The sequence below is a fragment of the Bos indicus genome, chromosome 2 (genome assembly GCF_029378745.1).
Source record: "Bos indicus isolate NIAB-ARS_2022 breed Sahiwal x Tharparkar chromosome 2, NIAB-ARS_B.indTharparkar_mat_pri_1.0, whole genome shotgun sequence".
NCBI lineage: Eukaryota > Metazoa > Chordata > Mammalia > Artiodactyla > Bovidae > Bos > Bos indicus.
This window is the reverse complement of record NC_091761.1, coordinates 79868016-79893620: the sequence shown is the minus strand read 5'-3', so window position 1 is coordinate 79893620 and position 25605 is coordinate 79868016. Positions and strand designations below refer to the sequence as shown.

General features: G+C 39.8%; 1 protein-coding gene across 4 annotated transcripts in view; it reads right to left on the bottom strand.

The window, feature by feature from the left end:
• MYO1B (myosin IB) overlaps positions 1-25605 on the bottom strand; it is a 199171-nt gene that overhangs the window by 13042 nt on the left and 160524 nt on the right. For 2 of the 4 annotated variants that reach the window (XM_019974173.2, XM_019974180.2), the window contains exons 15-26: positions 25210-25272; positions 21735-21935; positions 20129-20355; positions 17183-17383; positions 14474-14567; positions 13579-13728; positions 9971-10039; positions 7912-7998; positions 7561-7647; positions 5685-5771; positions 2009-2083; positions 276-410 (exon numbers count right to left, since the gene is read on the bottom strand). In XM_019974173.2, the coding sequence (XP_019829732.2) occupies positions 276-410; positions 2009-2083; positions 5685-5771; positions 7561-7647; positions 7912-7998; positions 9971-10039; positions 13579-13728; positions 14474-14567; positions 17183-17383; positions 20129-20355; positions 21735-21935; positions 25210-25272 (1476 nt within the window). The remainder of the gene's footprint in view (positions 1-275; positions 411-2008; positions 2084-5684; positions 5772-7560; positions 7648-7911; positions 7999-9970; positions 10040-13578; positions 13729-14473; positions 14568-17182; positions 17384-20128; positions 20356-21734; positions 21936-25209; positions 25273-25605) is intronic. The other 2 variants (XM_070769490.1, XM_070769496.1) reach the window with 2 other exon arrangements.

Below are 25605 nucleotides of genomic sequence, written 5' to 3'. Positions count from 1 at the left end.
ACATGAAGATATTCGAATTTTATTATTTCTACTTCCAGTAGTATTTCTTCACATACAGATGAAGACAAAAAATTGGACTACTTGAAAGCAACTAGTCTGGATGGGAAACACAATGCAGTCCTGGAGACATCACAGGAGCACTGAGGGCGCCGGGAATTCTCACAGATAGCCAAGCATGCTTCTTACTTCAAAATCCTGCTTTTACATTACCCTTTGCAAACACTCAAAACAGATAGCAAGACATCTTTGAAAAAACAGAAAAAGATGGTTTTTACCCTCCACAAGTGGAAAATCCTTTTTAGCTCCTTGTGAGTAGAATCCAAGAACAGGTAAGGTCTCGATGGCCAATTCTTATCTATCGGAGATAAGGAAGGCACCTTATTTTTCATTTCCAAGAAGTATTTTTGCACCTGTGTTGGGTTTGACAAAAAATACCAGGTAAGTCAAATACACCAGAAAAAGAAAACACTGTCTAATACAAACCGGACTCAAAGAAACCAGTCTTTAGTGGAATTTAGCAAGTTCTGGTCCATAAAACTTTGTAACTCCTCTGAAAAGTCTCTACTCTACTATTCTCACTGGCTTGAGAAATCTGAGCTCCACCAAATGGTTAAGGAAAAAGAAAAGTAACCAATGTGAATACTAATTTTATTATTATCACCAATAGGAATACCAGTCAACACTAGAGAGCTACAATGTCTAACAGGCAGCCACACATGGCTCCTGACTACACTGCTGCTGCTGCTGCTGCTGCTAAGTCGCTTCAGTCGTGTCCGACTCTGTTCGACCCCAGGGACTGCAGCCTACCAGGCTTCTCCGTCCATGGGATTCTCCAGGCAAGAACACTGGAGTGGGTTGCCATTTCCTTCTCCAATGCATGAAAGTGAAAAGTGAAAGTGAAGTCGCTCAGTCATGTCCGACTCTTAGCGACCCCATGGACTGCAGCCTACCAGGCTCCTCCCTCCATGGGATTTTCCAGGCAAGAGTACTGGAGTGGGGTGCCACTGCCTTCTCCCCGTGACTACTCTACTGAACCACAAAGATCCAGGACATTTTTGCCACTGCATAAAGTTCTACTGGACAGCACTGCTCTAGAGCACTTACCATGGGTCAGGCACTGTGGGAGCTTTACAGTGTGACTTCATCTGAACCCTTACCCTAACTCTACAAGTTAAGTGCTATTACTATCCCCACTGTACAGATGACAAAACGAGGCTTTCAAATCTGTGAGTGGTGGAGCAAGCTGGCTCCAGAGTTCACACTCTTCAGCACTACATCTATTCGCAGAAAAACAGAGAACTTTAGGATCTATCCTGGGAGAGGGGCACAGCCTCGCTCTCCCACACCCCTCCACCCACTAGTCTGTGTTGCCAACCTTGCTCTGCAGTGGTTCATGGCAGTTTAGCAGGCCAAGATCTTGACATTCCCCTCAAATTCCTGTGCTGAAATCCTAACCCTCAATGGGATGGTATTAGGGGATGGAGCCTTGAGGAGGTAATGAGATTGAGATGAGGTCACGAGGGCAGAACTTCCAAGATAGGATTAGTGTCCTTATAAGAAGAGACAGGAAAGAGTTTGCTTCTCTTTCTATCATGTGAGGAAACCAGGAAGAGGCCCTCATCAGGCCCAGATCGTGCTAGCACCCTGGAGGCTGTGCAGAAATGAACGTTTCTGTTCAGAGAAATGAACATTTACTGTTTAAGCCACACAGTCTATGGCACTTTTGTCATAGTAGCCTGAATTGAGACACCTGGCTTTCTTGGGTTCACTTTTCCCAAAGTATGTTCTCTCTGTCAAAAAAAGAATATTTGATTAATATTCTTTAATGGGCCTCTTTCTGACACAATTTACCTGAACTTTAGGAGTGATGATAAAAAAAGGTCATATTAAACGTCAATGTCACAATTAGAATTTAACTGTTACCAGATAAGTCACATACTACTGAGTTAGTGCTACGAACTAGTTAACCCAATAATACTAATTAGCCACATATAAAATATAAACTTACAATTCTCTGCAGTGTAAATTCATAAATTTTCTTGCCGGCATTGGCTCTGAAGAATTTCCTGTACTCCCTGCGTACCTTTAAAAAGAAGCAGCAGAATACAGAGGTTAGTGTGTGGCCAACAGATGCCCATAAAGATGACACACCTCTATTAAAACCAAAAATTAAGTGGAAGAAGTAAATTCACAAGTGTCTTTCTGGATACAGCAAAGTAATTGAAGCATATTGAGACAGTGGGGTTTAAGTCAGAGGAAAATAAATTAAGAGATGCAAGATAATACCAGAATGTTTTGATGTTTTAAATCCTCTTAACTAGCTTTTAAACAGCCTGAAGATCTGATGAGAAACACTGTACAGGCATAGCTGCAAATCTATCAAAAATCAAAATACATTTCAGAAAAAATTACATAAGGTAATTTTCACTTCAAACTGTTCTTAAAAGGCAAGAAATGCCTGAGGAAATATATGGCAGTTTCAAACAGACTTGCATATGAAGACAGGACTTGAGTACTACATACTGAGGAGGGCATATGACTAAAAATAAGAATGTAAAAGGAAGCTTTTGAATGATCATTATCTTCCATTTAATTACATTAATTTTTCTCTCACTCCTACTCCCACCAAACTTTCTACTAATACTAATCACAGCACTTAAGACATCGTATTAGTTTTAGTTTACTATTTCTTCTCTGCTATATTGTCATATTTACTTTGTATGCTAGTGTCTAACAAATAAAATAACTGAGGTGTCTGTCAAATGAATGAATGGTAGTTAAGTTTCATAATTGAGGGGAAAATATTTAAAATGTTTATAATCCAGCTATAAATAGGAGAGTTAGAATCTGGCAAAATATTTGCCTATTTGAATAATTTAGACATTATGTTTTTCTTATAGCTTAGCTTTCTGGGTTTAACAGCACATGTTCAAAATATTTCTGTATTAGGGGCTATAAACTAGCAACCAAGTAACCAAATTCAATTTGTTGAAAAATATTTTATATGCACTTTAAGACTTTGACATAGGTGTTCAGACTGCAGATTTCTCTTACAATTCTCTAAGATCTAGCAACAGGAAGCCCCATTCTCACACAGCAAGAACTGAGTGAACCAGAGCAGCCTTTGGAAGAGAGCTGCTTGCTCCAAACTGCTGGAGGCCTGTGTTCCTTCCCCACATTTCATCTGTTACTTCCTTCATGTGACCCGTCTGGTGCCTCTGGGCATTTGAGTACCAGACTTATTCTCTACACCTATGGACTTTTAAAGTTTAAAAATTCTCTTATACACCATGTAGGCTGTTCTTCCTTTAATTCATATCTCACATTACTGATGATCATTTCTCTTGTAGTCATGGAGTTGGTTATAGGGGCTTCCCAGGTGCTGCTGGTGGTAAAGAACTCACCTGCCAACGCAGGAGACATAAGGATTCCTGACACAATCCCTGGGTCAGGAAGATTCCCCTGGAGAAGGAAATGACAGTCCACTCCAGTATTCTTGCCTGGAGAATCCCATGGACAGAGGAGTCTGGTGGGCTACAGTCCACCGGGTCACACAGAGTAGGACATTACTGAAGTAACTTAGTATGCAGCATGTTGTTTATAACTATTTCAAAAAAATTTTTTAAAGTTTATGTTTCATTATTTTATTTTTTTAAAAATGAAAAAAAAAATTTTTTTTTTGGGGGGGGGGCTCATCATGTGGCTTATGGGATATTAGTTCCCCAACCAGGGATTGAACCCAGGCCCTCAGCAGAGAGTGTTAAGTCCCAACATCTAGACCACTAGGGGATTCCCTTCAATCTCAAACTTACAAGGGTAAAAGGAACAGGAAGAAAAATGATATTCATTAACTGGCTCCTAAAATTATAAAAATGTACAAAAGCAGAGAAGTTAAAGTGAGGTTTCATGAAAATATATCCTTAGAAATGTACTTGACTGTACATTTATATACACTTGAATGTCATTGTAACTGAGCTCAATGCAACATGCTTTGTGATACAGGACAGGCCCCTTCTCCTGAAATACAGCTACACACAGAAGATGCCTGGTGACAAGACGGTACACAGAATGGGTTCCCTTCCTGGGCCCCAGGGGTCTTAAAAAGGGTCCACTTTGTAATAACTCCACAAGAATCAAATCCTTTAAAAGGGCAAAACTACTGTTCATACCAACAAAACTTTTTTTTAAAAATATAAAAATACAAAATTATTACATTCTTAAACTTCAAAGAAATTTAATCTTATAATAATTTTATGGTAACACATTAAAATACTCCTGTTTTGTGGAAACTGGGGGAAAAAAGACAGTTATGTCTATACTAAGGCCAGTTAACTAACTAAAATAGCATTCACCTACAAACTGAATTTGGTTTATATGATGCGAGCACACACTCTTAATATGAAAGTATTATAATAAATATAAAATCATATGTGCAGTTAGTTAAATCCAGAAAACCGAAGACAAATGTGATGTTGCTGGTACAGAGAATTACAGAGAGTAAAACTCCTGACTCAATGCTGTTTGTTCTTTCCTTTTATGAAAATTAGATGCAAATTAGAATGTGAATAAAACGGGAAATAAAATCCTCAATTTTGACTTTAAAAAAGTCATTTCAGAACTTGTTCAATTCTTGAAATAGAACATCTTAAATTCATATTTAAGTTACTTCTTAATTACTTCAAAATTTGATGAATATTCATTATAATAAAAAAGTTAATTTACTCAAAGTTATAGGCTAAACTTTCAGGGAAAAATACAGACTCTTAAAAGCAGAGTTTATGGATACTGCTAACTCAGTTCAGATTCAGAGTTAATGCTTTCCTGGATAATATTCAAATATTTAGAAAAAAGTGAATTATTACAGTATTAAAGTAAAAAGAATGAAGAGCAAATATCAAAAAAGGGCCTAATTATCCCCCCAATGACAATATGAATAGCTCCCTACAGTGATGAGTTATTGACTCTTAGGAAGACAAAATCCTTGTATTGCCTAAGGTCATTCTCAAGGTTTTCCAGAGCCTAATCATATTTAGGTACCTGCATCCTTACCTCAAGCAGTAAGAACCTCTTTGAAATAAACCCTGCCTTAAATGAGAATGCATTTGAATCTAAAGTTCTCTTTAACCTGAATGATCCACTGCTGGTCTTACTTGTCAAAATCTGTACATTTATGCAACACCCTTTGGTTTCTATGCTGAACAATTAGAATGATTGATGGCCAGTTTGAAGAAAGCTCTGCTCCAGGAGCCATCAATGGGACAGAATAGAAGGATAAAGGGAAACAAAAGCCCAGTATCCCCAGCCTGGTCACTGCAGACAGTGGGTCAGCTTTTAGCTCAACTGCTATAACTCTGTATCACAAATGGGGAAAAAAACACACTTCATCCTCATGAAGAGGACATTAAATAGAATTTGCATAACAAAGAATAAAATATGCTACATTACTATAGTTAAATAATATGCTATTACTTTAAACCTATTACTTAAAGAAAGACACTGCAATAAAATCAGAAAATTTTAGTGTATAGGTTTGCTCTCTAAAAGAAACCAAATTAGGCAAGGTGCCACTGTAAAAGATTGTGCAGACCATCAGCAAGCATAATTGATCATTTGGTCAGGGTTAGTAGGTGCTAGAAGGGCTACATCGAGTCACCGTGGACAGAAAGAAGTTGTTGAGGAAGTACCTTCAGTCCAAGCCAGTAAGCCCAAATGACAGCAACTGCATGCTTACGCCTAGCCTCCTCCTTCAAGCGTTTCAATTCCCTTCGAGCCTAGAATGTTTTAGATGGTAAATAAAAGAGACAGCCCAATGCAGATAGCACAAATGACCAGAAAAAGACACCCCACCAAACAGAAGAGCCAATTTATGTATCAGGATTTCAGAATGAAAGAGAAATGGTGCACAATTATTTAAATCCAAAGCATCAGTGTCAGGCTGGTGTACTTTCAGGGCACTGAGACTCTGTCTCCAAGCAGGACAATGCATGTGGGACCCGAGGGAAACACTCCCAGCCTGCCCCCTTCCTTCCAATCCGTTCCTTTTCTCTCCCCTGTTCTCTTTCCCTCTTACATCCTCACCCACACTCTCTCACTCCCTCCCTCATCAAAGCCTCAGAACTGTAAGTGGCACCTAATAATTTCTGTGGACTCCTCTCTGCTGCCAGTCCATGGGGCTAAAGACACAGTGAAATTCCGAGTCCATTCACTTGAACATATAAAAACATAACTCTTGTGAACAACCATTTAAAAAACTGGAAGGAATAAAGGTTGCTTCTCTGAACTTCCAAAAAAAAAAAAAAAAAACACCCAAACTCTGCAGTTGGAAAATTAGAAGTAACATGTATCAAAATTCAATATTAGCTAGGGCCCCAAACAGTGACATATATAGAAGCAAGATAAAAAGTGAAAACTCACAGGTTTAAAAATCAAACTGAGGGAAAAATTAATCTGAGGCGTGTTTTAAAAGATGAAAACAGACAGGCACTCATGTTTCATGACATCATAGTACTGAGACGAGGAAATGAGTTCACTCAGTGGAGAAATCCACCGTCCAGAGACCCTCTGCCTCTGATTCGGTTCCCTCGGTTTATAAAAGGAACTAGCTGGTTGCACACAGATGTTCAGGGGCAAACACAAACGAACAACTTTGGTTAGCTTGTGGCAAGTTATGATCTTTATGCAGGCAAATGTTGACTTTTCTCATTTTTCTCACAACATGGGTTTATAACGCTGACAAGGTAGACTTAAAAACATAGGACTACGTTGGTATTTGAGTTTCTAACTGGGATTCACATTTTTAGCAGAGATGACCTTTGATTTTTCTAAGTAACGAAAACATCTAAAATGCTCGTCCCTTGGGGTATGTGAAATGTTCACAGAGCCCACGACTCTGCCTGGGGATTAGTGAGAGTATTTCAGGAGGCCTTTGTTTCTGAACACAAACAGCTGATGCCGAAATTCCTGGGATTCTTCAGGGGCAATTACAGCTAGTTTTGCACGAACATAGCTTTCTGCTAAATCACAGATGATCATTCTTTTCACATATAATATTTTGCTTATAATAATCAATAGCGGCTCTAGTGAGCCTAAAAACCAATTTCATTCATGGATTAATATTTTTGCCAAGCATGCATTAAAGGCATTTCTATTATCAATGTTACAAGGACCAATCAAAACCCAAATTTTAATTAAACATTCCCATCATGCCCCCGCCACATACTAAAACACCTTTAGAAAACCGCCAGGACACATCAAGGGGGTAAAAAACAAACAAATAAAACTCCTCCCAAACTACACATGCACATTATTTGAGTTTTAAAAAAGAGCAGCTACGCTAGTACCTCATTAGTAAGCAATTAGAGTGTTTTTTTTTGCCTACACGTGCTTAGAGTTAGCTTCCTAACGTGCTCTGTTGGCATGAACATCTCCAGGGTTATTAAATCTCGCTGCTAGGACATGCGCCACTGTTAACCGTGGGACTCCATCCCCTGAGATGCTAGAAACATGGATTGATTATTGCAGATTCCAGGATGGGAGTGATGGGATATGCATTTCAAGTACCTTAGATCCAAGCCAGTAAGCCCAAATAACTGCAATAGCATGTTTATTCCTAGCCTCCGCCTTCAGCCGGCTCAGTTCCCTTCGCGCCTGTGATGCATTTGAAAAGGATTTACAGAGAAGTTTAAGGCAAGAAAGGTTACTGCTGGTTCCCAGTGGAGAAAGAGGAAGACAGACACGGTCACCATCAAACAGTATACAAAAGCGTGAGCCACCACCCCACACCAAAATGTTGGAAAGAGCAAGAGGCAAACGCGTGCTCAGGAGCTTAAGCCAGTGAAACCCGAATGAGGGGGTCCCTTGTTTCACAAGTCACTCTTGACCCACTGCTATCCTGGGGGGTCTCTGGCCTACCTGGGTGCCGTGCCAATATGCTGCAATGGTGGTGACGGCTTCCTCACAGCGCTTCTGATGTTTCAGTTCCCGCAGGATTTTCCGGGCCTAAAGCACACAGAATGATCCAGAAAGAGCGAAAATCAACCAAAAAGCAAACCCCGTGTATCCAGTGACTTGAAAGAAAATACCTGAAAACATAGTCATAATTCCCATTCTCAAGTGAAAAATCAACAGCTTAAAGAAAGGAAAAGTTGCTCATTAGCCCAAAATGGACCATGAGAAGGAGGTAAATGAAGACATTGTCAATCATGACAGTGTAGCCCCACTCAGACAGACAGCATCCTCCCACACTCTGATGAAAGTGAAAGTGTCAGTCACTCAGTGGTGTCCAACTCTTTGCGATCCCATGGACTGTATGTAGCCCTCCAGGCTCCTCTGTCCATGGGGATTCTCCAGGCAAGAATACTGTAGTGGATAACCATTCCCTTCTCCAGAGGATCTTCCCCACCCAGGGATTGAACCCAGGTCTCCTGCATGGCAGGCAGATTCTTTACCATAAATCTGACCATAGCAATATAAACTGGATGCCTCAGATGGAAGGAAGAGTTCTCTGAACATGATGGGTGTATATGGTGGGTCTATCTCCAATGATCCATCAAGAGCCACTTGATCATTTTTCCTATTACTGTCTGGAATGGAAGTGTAGTTGTACTTTTTATTCAAAAGAGATAGCTAAAAACTTGTTATAAAACAAAATTATCTCACTCGTTCAATACTAGTGGCTTCCTTCCAGTCATTTCTGGAAACTGATTTAGTCGGGGTAGGGCTAGGAGGACAGCTGGTTTGGAGGTGAATCTTGTGTCCCGCCTCTGGTCTCTGGACAGGGCATCTGAACCCCAGTACTCAGTAGAAGGTCAAAAGAAAAACCTGCAGGCAGCAATCTCACATACTCTGTGTGCTCAGACTTATATTTGGCCATTGCTGTGTATAACTATTAATACCAAGTCCTTGGGTTGCCCATAGGACTAGACAAAGGGCAATGGAAGCCATGGGACTCCCAGTCCAAGGCTCCCCCTCCAGAAAGTTCTCTGGGCCTGAGAACTACCCTGAAGTAGTCCCTCTGGATCCAGCCCCCTCCACAAAATCACCCAACAGGAATATGGCAACAACAGGCCCTGAAGTTCCTTTGACTCAAGGAGGGATCAGCAAGCTTTATCTGCAGAAGGACAGATAGTATGTGTTTTTGGTTTTGCAGATCATATGTTCTCTATCACAACTACCAACTCTGCTGTTGTAGCGCTAAAGCAGCCACACGCAAGATGTCAGACAAGAGCATAGTAATGTCCTGTTGTTGTTCAGATGCCCAGTCTTGTATAGGACGTAGTGTACTAATAAAGCTATCTTTACATGAACTTTGCACTTCAGGTATGCATATATTTATATGAAACTTGTATTTCCTATAAGTTTCACATGTCATGAAATCGTCTTCTTCTCTTTTTTTAAATTTAATAATAATATACAAATATAAAAACCATTCTTAGCTCTCGGGTTGTGTGAAAAGAGGCAGTAGACTACGTTTGGCTTGTGGGCTACAGTTTGCTGACTCTGAACCAAGCTTTGGCAGGAAGGACCTAGAATCAGGTGGGGTGGGTGCACTAAGACAACCAGAGCTTAGGATCTTTCAATCATGACGGGACAGCCCGTAAGACTGTCACAGGGAGGGTATGGAAGGCACTGGGTTGGGGGTGCTCAGGTCTGGCAGAACTCACAGGTACTCAGCCTCATGGACTACCGCTTCCCTTGCAAATAGCAGGTGAGAGGAGATCAACATCATGTACAGTATTATTTCAAGGACTTCCTGCTCAGAGAACAAATCTTGAAAAGAAAGCAGGAAGCAGCCAAGACATGGTGCTGTAGGGCCCCAGCTTGGCCCATAATATTTATTCTTTCTATCTGACTGTTTACAAGGTGGGCAGGAGACAAGGAGCCCTCCCCTGCAGAGTGAGCATGAAGACATCATCCTTTGTAAAGAATGTGAAAACACCAGATAAGTAAGGGTCACTTCTTTCAAACTCACCTTCCAACCCCGGATATAAGACTGAATTACCAAGGCAGAGCTCTTTATCTGTTGATACCTCTTCTGTTGCTGTAGGATGAAAGGGGAAGATATCAGCAGTTCTATTTACATATCCACAACACACATACCAAGAAAGAGTCAGCTCACTTAGTGCAATGAACTCTTGATCACCCTTATTCCTTCTGGCAACCAATTAAGTATAGAAATCAAAATATCCAAGAATCCAAAATTATTACAATTAATTCAAAGTTTGCTTCAAGGCTGGTAAATACAATTAACTAATGTCTAAATGAGTCAGGACCCACCACTCTTAACATCTGTTCTCCGCACCATGTTGTTATAACACACGGTCAAATGCACAACAGATACCGATGAACACACACGGAATGAATACACACTGACTTCTGCACCTACTTCTGAGCGTGTGCTCTTCTTGGTTCCATTTCTCACCATGCCACTGACTACGTCAGCCTCTGACACCCCACATTCCTTTTAGGTTTGCTGCTTTTACTGCCTCAAGCTGGGAAATCAGCTCACAAATTGAAGCAAACGTTTATCAATCGACTAAACTTTATTTATCGAGCTGGTGCTCTACATCCAGCCCTTGAATAGAACTATGAAGATGTAGATGTTACCCTGACTGCATCCCTGCACTCAAGGACTCAGAGGGGACACCAGTCAGCAGTGGAAAAGAGAAACAGGGTCTGTCCCAGAGAAATGCGAGCCCAAAAGGCAGGTTCAGATGCAGCAGAGATTATCCAGGTGGGCAAGGTTAAGCAAAACCCAGTCAGAGTCTTCCCAAGGGTCAGTGAGACAAGGTCAATGGCTGGAGGCCCGTCTTAATTCCCAGCTGATGTCTTGGAAAGCGGAGGCTGCTAGAACACTAACTCTAGAAAAAGTGAGTGTTGACTGTGTTTAGTAGGGAATATTCACTACAACGTGGGTCCCTGGGATGAAGTTTCACAGTTTTTCAAACAAATTACTGAAGCCAGGCTGTGACTCTGACCCTGGAAATGGCAGACTGCCCAGCTCACTTTCTCTAAGGGGGGACAGATGCTCTAAGGGCTCTAGGCTATGTTCTGGAAGCTCAGAAGAGATGGAGGGTGAAGTTATCAATGTATGAGCAGCAGAACAAGACGATGCCAGAGAGAAAGGCAGAGATCCTGACAAAGGGCAATGGAAGCCACGGGACTCCCAGTCCAAGGCTCCCCACCAAGCCCGCGGAAAGCGTTCCAGGCCTGAGAACTACCCTGAAGTAGCCCCTCTGGACCCAGCCAGAGGACCTTGTTTCTGGGACCTTGGACAAGTCACTGCCCTTATTGGTCTCAGTTTCCCCATCAATCAAATGAGGAGCTGGAAAACCTCTAGGATTCCACACAGAAGGATACTCCATGTCTGTAGGGAACAAACTGTACCTATAATACCTGACCACTGCTTCTCACATCCATTTGGTACCTCCATGTTTTCTTTTAAAATTCCTACATGGCTTGAAAATAACTCTCTCTTTAAAATTCACCTTAAGGAGCCATGAAATACCACAGATTATGGGTTTTAAGGTAATCAGTAACTGAAAATGGACATTCAGAAAATCTTTGATTTACTTGGTCAAGGGAAAATCACTGGCCTGTATAACTATAGATAACTGATGGAGGTATTACATAGATATTGGAGTTTAAAAAAAAATTTTTTTTTTTAACAAATTGAAGGTTTGTGGCAACTCTGTGTTGTCAAATGATGGTTAGCATTTTTTAGCAATATTTTTTAATTAAGGTATGTACTTTTAAAGATATAATGACATGGCACACCTAATGGATTATAGTGTGGCACAAACATAACTTTTATATGCACTGGGAAACAAAAGATTTGTGTGACTAGCTTTATTGGTACAGTCTGGAAACAACCCCACAAAGTTTCTGAGTTTTATCCATAGTTAAAATTCTGAAACAGAAATAACATTCTAAAGCTTGGGCTATTATTTGTTTTCATTCTAATTCTCAGCATCAAGAATTAAGAATACATATGATGACTTTTTTAAAATCTGGAGATACCAAAGCTTTATGTTGCTATTATCGGTTCCTGTTTCTTCTCATTCTTCTGACGAAATGGCCCCTTCCAGAAGGTCTTCCTTGACCACCCCATCTAAAGTAGTATCTGTCTCACCATTATTCTAGATCTCAGTTCTCTATTTCCTTCCTAGCACTTACTACAATCTGCCATTGTTCTGATTATTTATTTGCTTAAATGCACATTGTCACTCACTAGATGTAAACTGTATGAGGTCAGCAACCAGGTTGTTTGGTTCACGTTGCTATTCCCTCAGAGTCTGGCAGAGGAGGAGTTTCAAAACTATTTGTAGAATTGAAGACAGATAAATTTAGGATGCTTCAAAACTTTTTTTTTTTTAATTGATCTCAAAATAAGAAATAATAAAAATGGGTTCCTTGAGGATTGGTTATTTGTTAGTCCTCCCACTCTAAGGCAAACAGAAAACAGAGCGTTACAAAACTGCCAAAGGGCAAAGTACCACTCTGTGCAGCCAGGCTGGAGACAACAGCCCTCTGGGCCTTTGCAAAATACATGTGAATAAATTTATCATTAATGTGGCTGGCTACGGTCAGACTTTAACACTTGTACCGTTGGTTATACTCTTTTAACTCAAGGAAGCAGTTTTGAAGATGTTCTTTTAAATGTAATTTATCTTTACTCATTTAAGTAACATTGATTTATAAAACTCAGAAATTTACACTCAAATGGATTACACGAGAATAGGCCAGCATAAGTTACGTTCTAATTATACACTCCTTTAAAGTAAAACTACTCTACAGCTGAAAAAGAAGAACACATTTAAAGGAGATTTGATTGCAATTTTAATTCACTCTCCAACCCACTGTCTAGTGAAAAAGCAGAGAATGAAAATACACTTGGCAGCAGTGCCCTTATCATTAAAATTCATTTTGTGAGAACACAATGCCAAGTTCAACCTAGCCTAGAGGCAAACCTTCAGGTTTCCCTCAAACCTGTTATGCCGCCAATGAAACATCTATAATTGAGTGAGAAAGAAAATTCCCCAAAGAAATTCCATATCAATTAAATAAATATACTTTATTTTCGCACCTTTTCCCAAAGGGCCTGATATCTGAGGACTAAAGGAAATCCAAACCTTTACCCAAACCCAGAATTCTACTAAAATGTGGCACTAGCTTTCTGGAATTAAAACCATTTTCAGAGCTCCTACAATAAATGGAGGACAGCCAATTATTTGGGAAAACTGACCCTACCCTACTCAAATGGTTAAATAACATTATCTCTTCCAATCTGAAAACCAAATTCAAGATGTAGACCTCCACTACATGTATCTCCATCAGTGGAAAACAGTGGGATGAACTCAACTGGAGCTCTGACTTGTCCTGGACTCAAACCCCATCTCAGCCATCTAGTAGCTGTTACTTAGTTTTCTCATCTTTAAAAAACGGGACCAGAAGAAGACCCATTTCACCAGGTCATTGGGAAGATCAAGTATGTAAAAAGTTACTTTCATAGTTAAGTACAGAACAAACATTTGCAAAAAAGTACCATGATTATACCTCAAAAACGTCATGAGCTCTTACCGCGTATCTCCTGAACCAGGCAGCAATCACAATTTGGCTTTTTCTCATCAGCAGGAAATGTGTGCGACATTTCCACCCCCGATAAATCTTCTGAATGAGAGTGGCCAGGTCCTCAAGCCGTTGCTTCCTCAGGTCTTCTAATTTGAATAACTAATAAAATAACAGATGGAGAAAACTATTTGGATGAATTCATGCAAGATACACAATTTAGGGTACAGTGTTTTACAAATGTTTTACAAAGTGTTTTACAAATGTTTTACAAAGTGTTTTTACAGTGTTTTACAAAGTGTTTATGACAAATCACATAAGGGCTGGACTGAGCTCTAGATGTGCCTTCACACTATCAATGAGAATGAAATTGTTAACAGAAGGGGGGTGACTTCAAACGATTGCTTAGGTTTCTCTCAAACAATTTAAATACTTTTGTATTTCACCATATTTCCAATAAACCTCTATGTTCATTATATTTCATGCTAGTCTCTTCAGTTATAAAAATGCTCAATCAGATTTTTTTAATAAGTAGAATTTTAAGTGTTCTTAAAAATTTTTTTTAATTTGGGTGACTTCATGTAGAGTTGTCTTTCCTGAAATTACTGTATAATTCAGACATTACATATACAGACTGGATTAACCACCAATTTTTATGAATGAGGGAGGTTTTACTGTATTATCAGTTTCTTTGATTTTTTAAATATTACACCATCTATCAGCTCAAAAATTTTGATGTTTCATAAAACATGTGTTCTTCCACTACCCTTTATTAAGCCATCCACTTGGATATTTGTAGAAAAACAAAAATGTGACATTCTTGGTAGCATCTTGGGTAACACTATAAAGTTAAACATCCTTTAAGAACTTGCTTACATGATTATAACACAAATGCAAAATTACATACTGTTCTTGGGTTTCTAATGAATATCTTTGATCTACCAAAGGAGTATTCTTCCACAGGAATCTCCAATTCATTAAACAAAACTTCCACACCAGCTCTATAAAGATAAATAAAAGCAACACATGTTCTGAGTTACAAAAATAGGTTATCTTATCTTAAACCATGATATTAGTTTCTCAGATCAGATCAGTCGCTCAGTCGTGTCCGACTCTCTGTGACCCCATGAATCGCAGCACGCCAGGCCTCCCTGTCCATCACCAACTCCTGGAGTTCACTCAGACTCATGTCCATTGAGTCAGTGATGCCATCCAGCCATCTCATCCTCTGTCGTCCCCTTCTCCTCTTGCCCCCAATCCCTCCCAGCATCAGAGTCTTTTCCAATGAGTCAACTCTTCGCTTGACGTGGCCAAAGTACTGGAGTTTCAGCTTTAGCATCATTCCTTCCAAAGAAATCCCAGGGCTGATCTCCTTTAGAACGGACTGGTTGGATCTATTTCTAAGTATAACTGTTCTTTCACTAAGCATCCTTTCATCAGAGAATTCCCAGATTGAATTCCACACATTTAACCAAATCCAGGGGTAAATGCTAAAAAAGCATTTTGGGTTCAAACTACATATTCTATGAAAATATGCTATTAAAGCCAATTTCTTGATTTCATTAGCTGCTGCTGCTAAGTCGCGTCAGTTGTGTCCGACTCTGTGTGACCCCATAGATGGCCGCCCACCAGGCTCCCCCATCCCTGCGGTTCTCCAGGCAAGAACACTGGAGTGGGTTGCCATTTCCTTCTCCAATGCATGAAAGTGAAAAGTGAAAGTGAAGTCACTCAGTCGTGTCCGACTCCCAGCGACCCCATGGACTGCAGCCCACCAGGCTCCTCCGTCCATGGGATTTTCCAGGTGAGGTGCTCAAATAAACTCATAACAATGGATCAACCAGGGCCAAAAGAGTATGCAAGAAATTACATCTATTTTGAATCCTCTTAGTTAACCCCTTTAAACATTTTTAAGCACTGCTCCTACTACTCAGATTGTAGACAGGGACCAAGAGTGCTAAGTGCCAGGCAATGGAATGCAAAAGAACACAGGCCTTACGGGGCAGAAGCAAGGGCCTGGACTCGGCTCTAACCCCTTCATCCTAGAGCCTGGATTTAAAGTCAGTCTTTAGCCCTAAACTCTGCCCCACCAACCTGTGGACTGGATACCAGGCAGGGAGGAATACTTGTTCTGTGTATTATAGTAGACAATGACCATAATACCCTGGAAATTAGCAGTAGGAAATGACATAGCACCCAAACCCTAATTACTTGGGCACTGAATTATGCATCAGAGACCACACCGTAAGTCTGGAATTTCTTGCAATACGAGGTGAGCATGTAATTCTACTGATGCTCCTGTGACAGGTCAGGTGCACTGACAATGTGGAGGCACAACCAGTGCAGTGAAAGAAAATCCCATTAAACAGCACACTGCTCCTGCTGTAGTAGTTGGGAAAGCTTCTATGGCCTGCAGAAGAGTAACTTCTGACTCTGGTGAAGCAGAAGAAAGGCCTTTGCACAGACAAGGCCTGGATTCTCTCCTGCAGCAGCCCCCCACCAGCACACAAGCTCTCTCTGCTTGGGTCTGCAGTGGTCCAGTGCTCTGCTAGGACTTGATGGATGAATGCAATGTAGGGCGGATGAGCTGAAAAGCCACATGGCCCTGAGTTCTGCCATATTCTCCAATCCAGTTTTACTTGCAATAACACTGACACTGTGAACTCTCCTGTATTCAGATACAGAACACAGAATCAGATCAGATCAGATCAGTCGCTCAGTCGTGTCCGACTCTTTGCAACCCCATGAATCGCAGCACGCCAGGCCTCCCTGTCCATCACGGACTCCCAGAGTTCACTCAGACTCATGTCCATCGAGTCAGTGATGCCATCCAGCCATCTCATTCTCTGTCGTCCCCTTCTCCTCTTGCCCCCAATCCCTCCCAGCTTCAGAGTCTTTTCCAATGAGTCAACTCTACAGAATAGATAGATACAAAGTGAAGTGAAAGTCGCTCGCTCAGTCATGTCCGACTCTTTGCAATCCCATAGGCTATACAGTCCATGGAATTCTCCAGGCCAGAATACTGGAGTGGGTAGCTAGCTTTTCCCTTCTCCAGGGGATCTTCCCAACCCAGGGATCATACCCAGGTCTCTCACATTGCAGGCGGATTCTTTACCAGCTGAGCCACAAAGGAAGTCACAAGAGAACAGATATAACTGCTCCTATATCCATTTCTTAATTGGTACAGACTTGGGCAAAGAATTCGATCCCCACTCCCTACTCACTCTCTCTGGGGTTAATTCTCCAGAAAAAAAAATGAAAAGCTGAAAGCAGTGATACAAGATGCCTCTAACTCTACCCTGCTATGATTCTACACAAATACAATTATCAATCACAAATTTCCCTCCTGCTAACTCACCACAGCATATCTTAGAAGTTCTATTGACATACAAATTCCAAAGGTAGATTTGATAAGCCCTGTTTTAACCTTGAAGACCAAGCGCTCTAGAATTAATAAAAATTGGCACAAAATGGTATCCTGACAGAAGACGGTCCAAACCAGAAGTTACATCCAAATTTTCATAGGATTCTGTTTCGCCTGAATAGCACGTGAAGAAAACAACATGGTATTTGTATGTTTTAAAACTTCATCATTAAATGTGATTAATGAATGTCTCACCTTGCTGGTCCTTTCCAGTGAGGCCATGTTTGTTTACAAAGCATTTTGTATCTTTCTAGGCAAGGTTCATAGGCCTGCCTGAAGGCGTAGCCTGCCCTTCTCACGCGGACATTCTCCAAAAGACCCAGATACCTGACCTGATGACACACTAGACCCTCGTTGAAGATGTGTGCTGCTTTTTTATCGTTCGGTTTGATACACCTGAAAGAATACACAAATATTAGTTTTTAAACTCTGTCTCTTACAGATTGATCTGTCCATGTTTTACAAAGTATCACATAGAGTTATTTCACAGTCACATATTACTTATCATTCTTGGAAACCTCATCATTTCCTTTGAAATTATTCCAGATCATTTTATAAAAACATTAAGATAAATACACTGCAGACTCAGCAAAAAAAAAAAAGAATAAACTCTTATGTACAATAACATGGATAAATATCACTGACATTCTGTTGAATGTAAGAAGTTTGATGTATAAGAGTGCATATTCTATGATTCCATTTATACTAAGTTCTAGAGAAACTATTCCTAGTGAGAACTCGGCAGTGTTTTACCTCTGGGGAGAGGAAGGCATGAAGATGGACAAGGAAGGGGCACAAGGGAATCTTCTGGGTTGATGGAAATGTTTTATATCTTGGTCAGGATGGGGCTACATGGGCATAGAAATATGTAAAAATTCAACAGCCTCCACAGTTAAGCTTCATATATTAGATTGTGTATATGTATATTACATACCTCAATCAAACAGTTAAAAACACTGCTGTCTCACTAAATCCCTATTATCTCCCTCCTTTTAAACAGAGCACTTTGCTGCCCAAGGAAAGACTAGATTTCCCAGCTTCCTTTGTAGGTAAGTGTGGCCATGTGACCAAAATTCTAGCCAGAGCAGAAATCATGTTTGCTACTTCTGATGTGTCGTTAAAAGGAACTTGGTTCTCCCTTTGCTCTTCTGCTAACTGCTGGTTGGCATGTTGACATGGTAGAGAGCTATCTCTGACTATATACATAAAAGGAGATATCCTGGAAATGGCAGAGCCTCAACACAGAAGACATTGCTCTGTTAGCCTTGAAGTCCATACACTTAGAAGTTACATAAGAAATAAATGTTATGTAAAATATCATGTAGGAAACGAGTTGCCAGTCCAGGTTCGATGCATAATGCTGGATGCTGGGGGCTGGTGCACTGGGACGGCCCAGAGGGATGGTATGGGGAGGGAGGAGGGAGGAGGGTTCGGGATGGGGAGCACATGTATACCTGTGGCGGATTCATTTTGATATTTGGCAAAACTAATACAATTATGTAAAGTTTAAAAATAAAATAAAATTAGAGAAAAAAATAAAAATAAAAAAAAAAAAAGAAATAAATGTTAATCTTGTTTAGGCCCTTATTATTTCTGGATCTTGCTGGAGCAATCTTTATATCTTAATTAATATACTGTTAAACATTTATGGTTATATCTGCCTCACCATAACTGTCAAATAAAATCCACATGCATATACAATATATGAACAACTAAATCTTACATAGTTTGACCCTGGTGTTTTCTATGATTTTCCTTTTTACATTTATAAAAATAATGCTTACTTTTTGGTTTAAGAACAAATAGATCAATGGAACAAACTAGTGAGTTTAGATCTAGATGTCTACACATATATTCAACTGATTTTCGACAAAGGCATCAGGGCAAATGAGTGAAAAATAGAGGTTTGTTTGTTTTTCTTTTCATTACACAGTGCCAAAACAAGATACCTGTCTGGGGAAAATAGAGCTTAAAATGAATCTGAAACTGAGTCTAAAGATAAAGATATATATATATACACTTAAAATGATATATTCACAACGTTGGGAGTTTATTAACTAAGAATTCTTAGAGTCCCATTAAAACCACTGAAAGACAAGGAGAAGAAAGGAATTTTCTGGGGGTGATGGAACATTCCATGTCTTGATCTGAGTAGTTGTTACCAAAGTGTATTCAGTGGTGAAAAACCAATGGAGCCATTTACCTAGGATCTGTGCATATCACTCTATACAAATTATACCTCAATTAACAGAATCTTAAGGTTTAAAAAAAAGTTGACTCAAATGAGAATAACAAAACACTGATCGCACAAAGTTTCTTGGTTCATTTTTTTGGAAACTAGGATCCTTACCTAATATATGTTCTAACCTGTTGGCAACCAAACCAGGGGATGCTATTTACATTTGCTATGAACACAAATATTAGGGCAACAAGCCAAACACGAAAATATTCTTCATGCTAACTTCCTCATAACTGAATTTTCAAAGACAACAGGAGAAAGTATGTGTGGGCATGCATGTGCCACATGAAACCTGACCTGCTAGACAAACCCTCTATCACCTAGTTCATCAAGTACATACATAGCCAACTCTAATACTAATCGGCCTGTACTGAATGTTGAAATCTATGATGACTTAGAAGCAAAAAAAGAAACCAGATTTTTTAAAAGGGGTTCTTGTCTTGTTTTGAAAAAATTTCGATTGTTTCAGAAATCATTACTTGAGGCATATGCTTCCTCACACAAGACCTGCAACTCAGGTGTCAATGGGCCAAGTCAATGTTACAAGAATCCACAATGAATCCAACAGAAGAGTTTATGCAAAACCTTATCAGAAATAAATTTATATTTTGTTTCTTGTCTTTAAAAAAAAACAGAAAGTTGCAAACTCCTGTATGCCAACAACCCAATTAAGTATCTATTCCCATCCCCCGCCACACTTCTTCTTTCCTTTTTAAAATTCCTTATTTTGGGGGCACTGGAGTATTTTTCAAACACACCCAAGACACCATATGATTTGAACTGTAAGTACTTTAGTTACCCCTTTGCTTGGGCTATACTCAGATTAAGCAAACAGGAAAATGATCCTCCTTGTGAATGCCTTCATAGTTGAATGGCCAAAGAATTTTATGTGCCAGAAATACCTAATGTAGTTTGGATTCTTGGTCTGTAGATTTTTCATCAGAGTGGCTACGGATGCTTTGAACTGTGAGCCGGCTGTAGGAGGCCTTTTCAGGTTGATCTTGGCAGGGTTTCCTTCGGGAAATAAAGATTTGATGAGGGCGTGTCCAGCCTTCCACATGGCTTGGGACAGGTCCCGATAGAGAAGGTCATTGTTCTTGTCCACAAATCCTTCCACTTGGTACAGCACCTATGAGCAGCACATGGGACTCAGTAGCTGATACGCTGCACACCAGAACATCAAACAGCTGTTAAAAATATCCTGAGACTATCTATACTGCAGCCTCTTCTTTCTCCATCAAAAAACCCTCAACACATTAGTCACACTCTAATACCAAATTAGCCTCCAAGTTTAAATTCCATCTGTCTAAATCACAGAGGAGTTCAAAATAAATTCTATTACCCTTCAGGATTTGCAAGAATAAACTTCAAAAATGTTATCATAACATTTTCAAAGGATTTTAGGGTTTTTTGGGTATTCAATCATATTTTTGAGGTTTTACTTATATTTTTTAGTTTACATACGCCAATTCAAGCGTGTTTAAAAGGAGATAGGGGAAAACAGAGATAACGTTCACATTTTTATAGACATCCTACACCAGCAGGGAAATTGACCAGAAAAGTATTTTTTAATAACATGGGCTAGTGAAAAAAAAAATGAAGTACCAAGTTCCAACATTTTGAAATTAAAGGTAATTTAGATACTATATACTTCATATTTGGGATTCCCTGGTGGCTCAGTGGTAGAGAATCTGCCTGCCAATGCAGGAGACTCTAGTTCGATCCCTGGGTCAGGAAGATCTCCTGGAGAAGGAAATGGCAACCTACTCCAGTATTCTTGCCTGGAAAATTCCATGGACAGAGGAGGCTGGTGGACTACAATCCATGAGGTCACAAGAGAGTCGGACCATGACTTAGCAACTAAACAACAACAAAACAACTTCATATTTACTAAATACAAAATCAGATTTTGTTTCTCCTCTGACGTTTGCAAGCTTATTTATAATTACTGTAGGGACTTCCCTAGCAGTCCAGTGGTTAAGACTCTGCCTTCCGATGTTGGGGATGTGGGTTAGCTCCCTGGTTAGGGAGCCAAGATCCCATATGCCTTGCAGCCAAAAACCCAAAACATAAAGCAGAAGCAGTACTACAACAAATTCAATAAAGACTAAAAAATGGTCCACATCAAAAAAATAAATAAAATGGAAAAAATTAAAACCTTACTGTATGTCTTTAGTGACGGCTCATTTTTACTGGCAAATTTTTTATGTGTCACTAGATCTTTTTTATAGGCTAGCTCTCAGCCTAAAAATAATAAAATTTATTTTTTAATATATACTTGAACTCTTTGATTAGGTCCACTGGCTTTCCTTTCAGATCTCAGTACTAGTAAGGTTTTTCTCAATATGATCCAGATTCTATGCCCACTAAACATTCATGGATTCTACAACCCCTCAGGAGCTCCATTTATCCTCCAGAGCTGGCGCTGGTCAGAATGCCTTCTCTGAGGCAAGGTGTCTGCCCTCCAAGGAGTAACTGTGACCTCCCTGGGGTCCCGGGCTCCCACACCTTGCCAGCATAGTGCTGGATCCTGAAGCAGCTGTGAGGAAGGGACGTGTCATTGAGGAACCGGGAGCACTTGCTCATCCTGCTCTCAAAATGCTGGTGGGTAGCGCAGACTTGGTTCAGCTTTTCCAAGAAGGTCTCATCCGTGACCGTGCCCGGCCTAAGGCACTCTTCATCCAGCATGGCTAGGATCCCGTTTGTGTTCTAGGAGAAAGGAAATAAAAAGGTTTCCTTCCTTCCTCACTGTATTGTTTTCATAATTATTCCTAATTATGCTGTTAAACATAGTCAACTTAGTCACAAGAAAAATTGTTTTGTTACAACAAAAAGTGCAGAATCAAAACAAATAACAAAGAGAAACACAGGAATCAACCCCTTCCAGGGTGTCCCAGGTGTGTTGGAGGAGGGGGCAGGAGTGTCTTTATGAGGTTCCCCCCACTTCCCCCCATCCATGGTGCCTCTCCCACAGAACAGGATGTAGGAGTTACCTCAGCCACCTCAGCAGGCTGATGACTGAAACTTATGTAGTTTAGAAAAAGGCAACTTATACCGCAAAGACCAGAAAGCAAATCTGAAAGTCAGGAACTAGTCTGACACTACTATCTGTATAACATGTAGTCATAAATCACAAAGCACTGTCTTCTAAGGCCATTATTGGATTCATAGCTTGAGAAGGAAATTGGTTTCAGATGTTTCCAAATTGCTCACGTGTTCAAAATAGTTTATTTTACTGGGAAAAAAAGTGATGTGACTGGGATGCTGCTTTTAATGATCAATGCAATCAAGCTATGTTTCAAGAATCATCTGTTTAGAATAAAATTCTCTTTCCATATTAAATTTCGAAATGGATGTTAAACATGAGTTGAGAATTTGTTTGCTGAGTATTCAGACCCTGTGATCATATTTATCCCAAGAGCTGTCAGCCCAACTAAACCCAATAAAAAAATCAGGAAACTTCTACTTTGCTAAATAAAGGCTGTTGTTCCTTTGATTGCCTCTACAGGCCCACACGTCTCCATTCCATGGAGAACAATCTACTGACCATTAGCCCCACCCACTTCCGCTAGGGCAAAGTCTCACGGCTCTCCTCTTCTCTTTACAAGGCCGTGACATCCTCTGACCAGCACTTAAACACTTCACACACAAAATCTGGGGGAAGTGTGGACTCTCAGGCATCAAGTGTGTTCATAACATCCCCAGAATAAACATTATTGTTAGGTGTTGCTGAAAGGAAACATTTCCTTTATGTATCCAGGATCCTACATGGACATGAGTTTCTTTAATCACATATGCAAGGGGATTTGGGGCTGAGATAATTTAGCTATATTAGGTGTATTACCACTGTTCCTTCCCCCACCCCCCTTCTTAAAGGGAAATAATTAAGTGCAATGTTACATTTATGAAGAAAGAAGTGTTAGTCACAACTTCTGAAAGTTAAAATTCCCTCAGCAAATTACTTCGGTCACAAAACTTACCAGAAAAACTTTTCAGGAAAGCGATTGATTTTCTAAATTTTAGACTACAGTTTTAAATTGCTTAGGTGGAATATTAGTGTTCACAATCCAAAACTGTCCAAATTTTTCAAAACAAGGCTTATTTTTTAATTGAAAAATAATAATGGCTCAGAATTTTTTTTTAATTCAATAGTCAAAGGTGCAGCTTTCAAGAATATTGTGAATACTGAAAGAAAATATATTGGCGAACTATATAATATTCAAAAACATCTTGTTGAAAATGAATAGCAAACGACCTGTTGGACATTTAGAGCCTGTGATTCTATTGCTGAAACAGCACTCATCTATGATGACACCTAAGTTTACGCATTGCTTCAAATTACTTTGTTATCAAGGTCAGGATCCTAAGCTTTTACACACAAATGAGTCTTCCCACAATCAATTCATTCATAATAAACTAAAAAATATGATGTAAACACAAAAATCTTAGATTTGGAAAGGTTACTAAAAATGATGCAGTAATTTTTCACACCTTAAGCCTCTAACATGCATAATTTGTAACCTGAAAAATCCCATGGCCCTCAGCCATCTGTGAAGTCACACACACTGTCCGTCACATCCTTAAGCAAGGCCGTGATCCATACCAGCCACCCCTGGGATCCTATGTCATTCAGCTCCCAAGATGGTGCCTTTATCTTCCTTTAATTTGAACTGCATGGAGTTTTGTTGTTTTTGTAAACTTTTTTCCAGTTTTACTGAGATATAACTGACATAATACTGTGAAAGTTTAAGGTGTACAACATGTTCATTGATCCACAACCATATTGCTAGTTACCTCCATCACATCACCTAATTACCATTTCTTTTTTTGTGGTGAGAACATTTAAGACCTACTTGCTTAACCACCAGTATATATAATACAGTGTTGTTAACTCTACCACCATGCTGTACATCAGAGCCCAGAACTCTCTCATCTTACAACTAGAAGTCTGTACACTTTGGCCTACATCTCCCTATTTCCCCCAAACGTTAGCCCTTGGCAATCACTATTCCTTTTATTCTGTTTCTGAGTTTTTTTTTTTTTAACTTAGATTCTACATACAAGTGATATCATACAGTATTTGTCTTTCTCTGACTTCTTTCAGTTGCCCTCAAAGTCCATCTTTATTGTCACAAATGGCAGGATTTCCTTCTTTCTCAAGACTGAACAATATTCCATTGTATATGTACACCACATCTTCTTTAGCCATTCATCTGTGGACGGACCCTTAGGTGGTTTCCCGAATCTTGGCTATTGTGAATAAAGCTGCAGTGAATGTGGCAGCGAAGATACTTCTTTGAGATCCTGATTCTGGGTTTGTTTGTTTTTTTTTTATATATATGCCCAGAAGTGAGATTGCTGGGTCACATAATAGTGCTATTTTTAATTTCTTGAGGAACTTCTATACTGTTTTCTTATCTTTTTTTTTTTTTTTCTCTCTCTACACTGTTTTCTATAGCGGTTACATCAATTTACATTCCCACCATCGGTACATTACTATCTCACCACATCCTCACCAACAATCATCTTTTTGATAATAACCACTGAATAGTATGTTAAGAGGTCATTAGAATTTTAGGAACGGCATATTTTGATTTGGCAAACATCTTTTTTACTGAGTTTCCTATGATCAGGGCTCTTATTTCCAGGAGCGGTGGATTGGACCTGGGATCCCAGCACATAAGATAGAACGGTGTACCTAAGGGCATAGCATCTGAGTGTCAAGACCGGGCTCTGTGATACGGCAACAGGATGAGCATGGGGGAATACTGGCTAAGTATCAAAATGTCTAGCTCTCTATGTATGTATTTAAGAACTGTGTGTAATTTCTTAAGCTTGTGATAAAAGTCTCCACAGAACTCTATTTCTCTAACATGTTCAAATACTGGAAATACTAAAGCTTAACATTGAAGGCAGTCAGATCATTTGTAACTAGTGAATTATACTACCAAGAACTTGTTAGAAAACTGTACTTAATACTCACATTTTCTATTAGGTCACAAATGATAGCATTATTGAAGTACTCAATGTGAGTCCATTCTATGTCCTGAAAAAGAAAGAACATAATCAAATCCCATATAATGATGCTACAACACTACTATCTATAATACAAGACTTTGCCCATCTTACGATCTTCCACTTCCTCTCTGAAAATTTCCTTTATAAAAGTCAGGGTGGCAAATGTCATTTTATGGTCCCCAAAACTCTGGTAATGCAGCAGTCTAGCACAGACACAATTTGATTGAAATACATGCCCTTGACCTGGGCTGAGACGGCCTCCCCTTCCAGACTCCCATCTGTGGCAATTTCCCATGCACTTCGCTGGCTCTGGGCCATTTACTCACCAGGCCCTCGGGTCAATATTACTTTGTATATATTT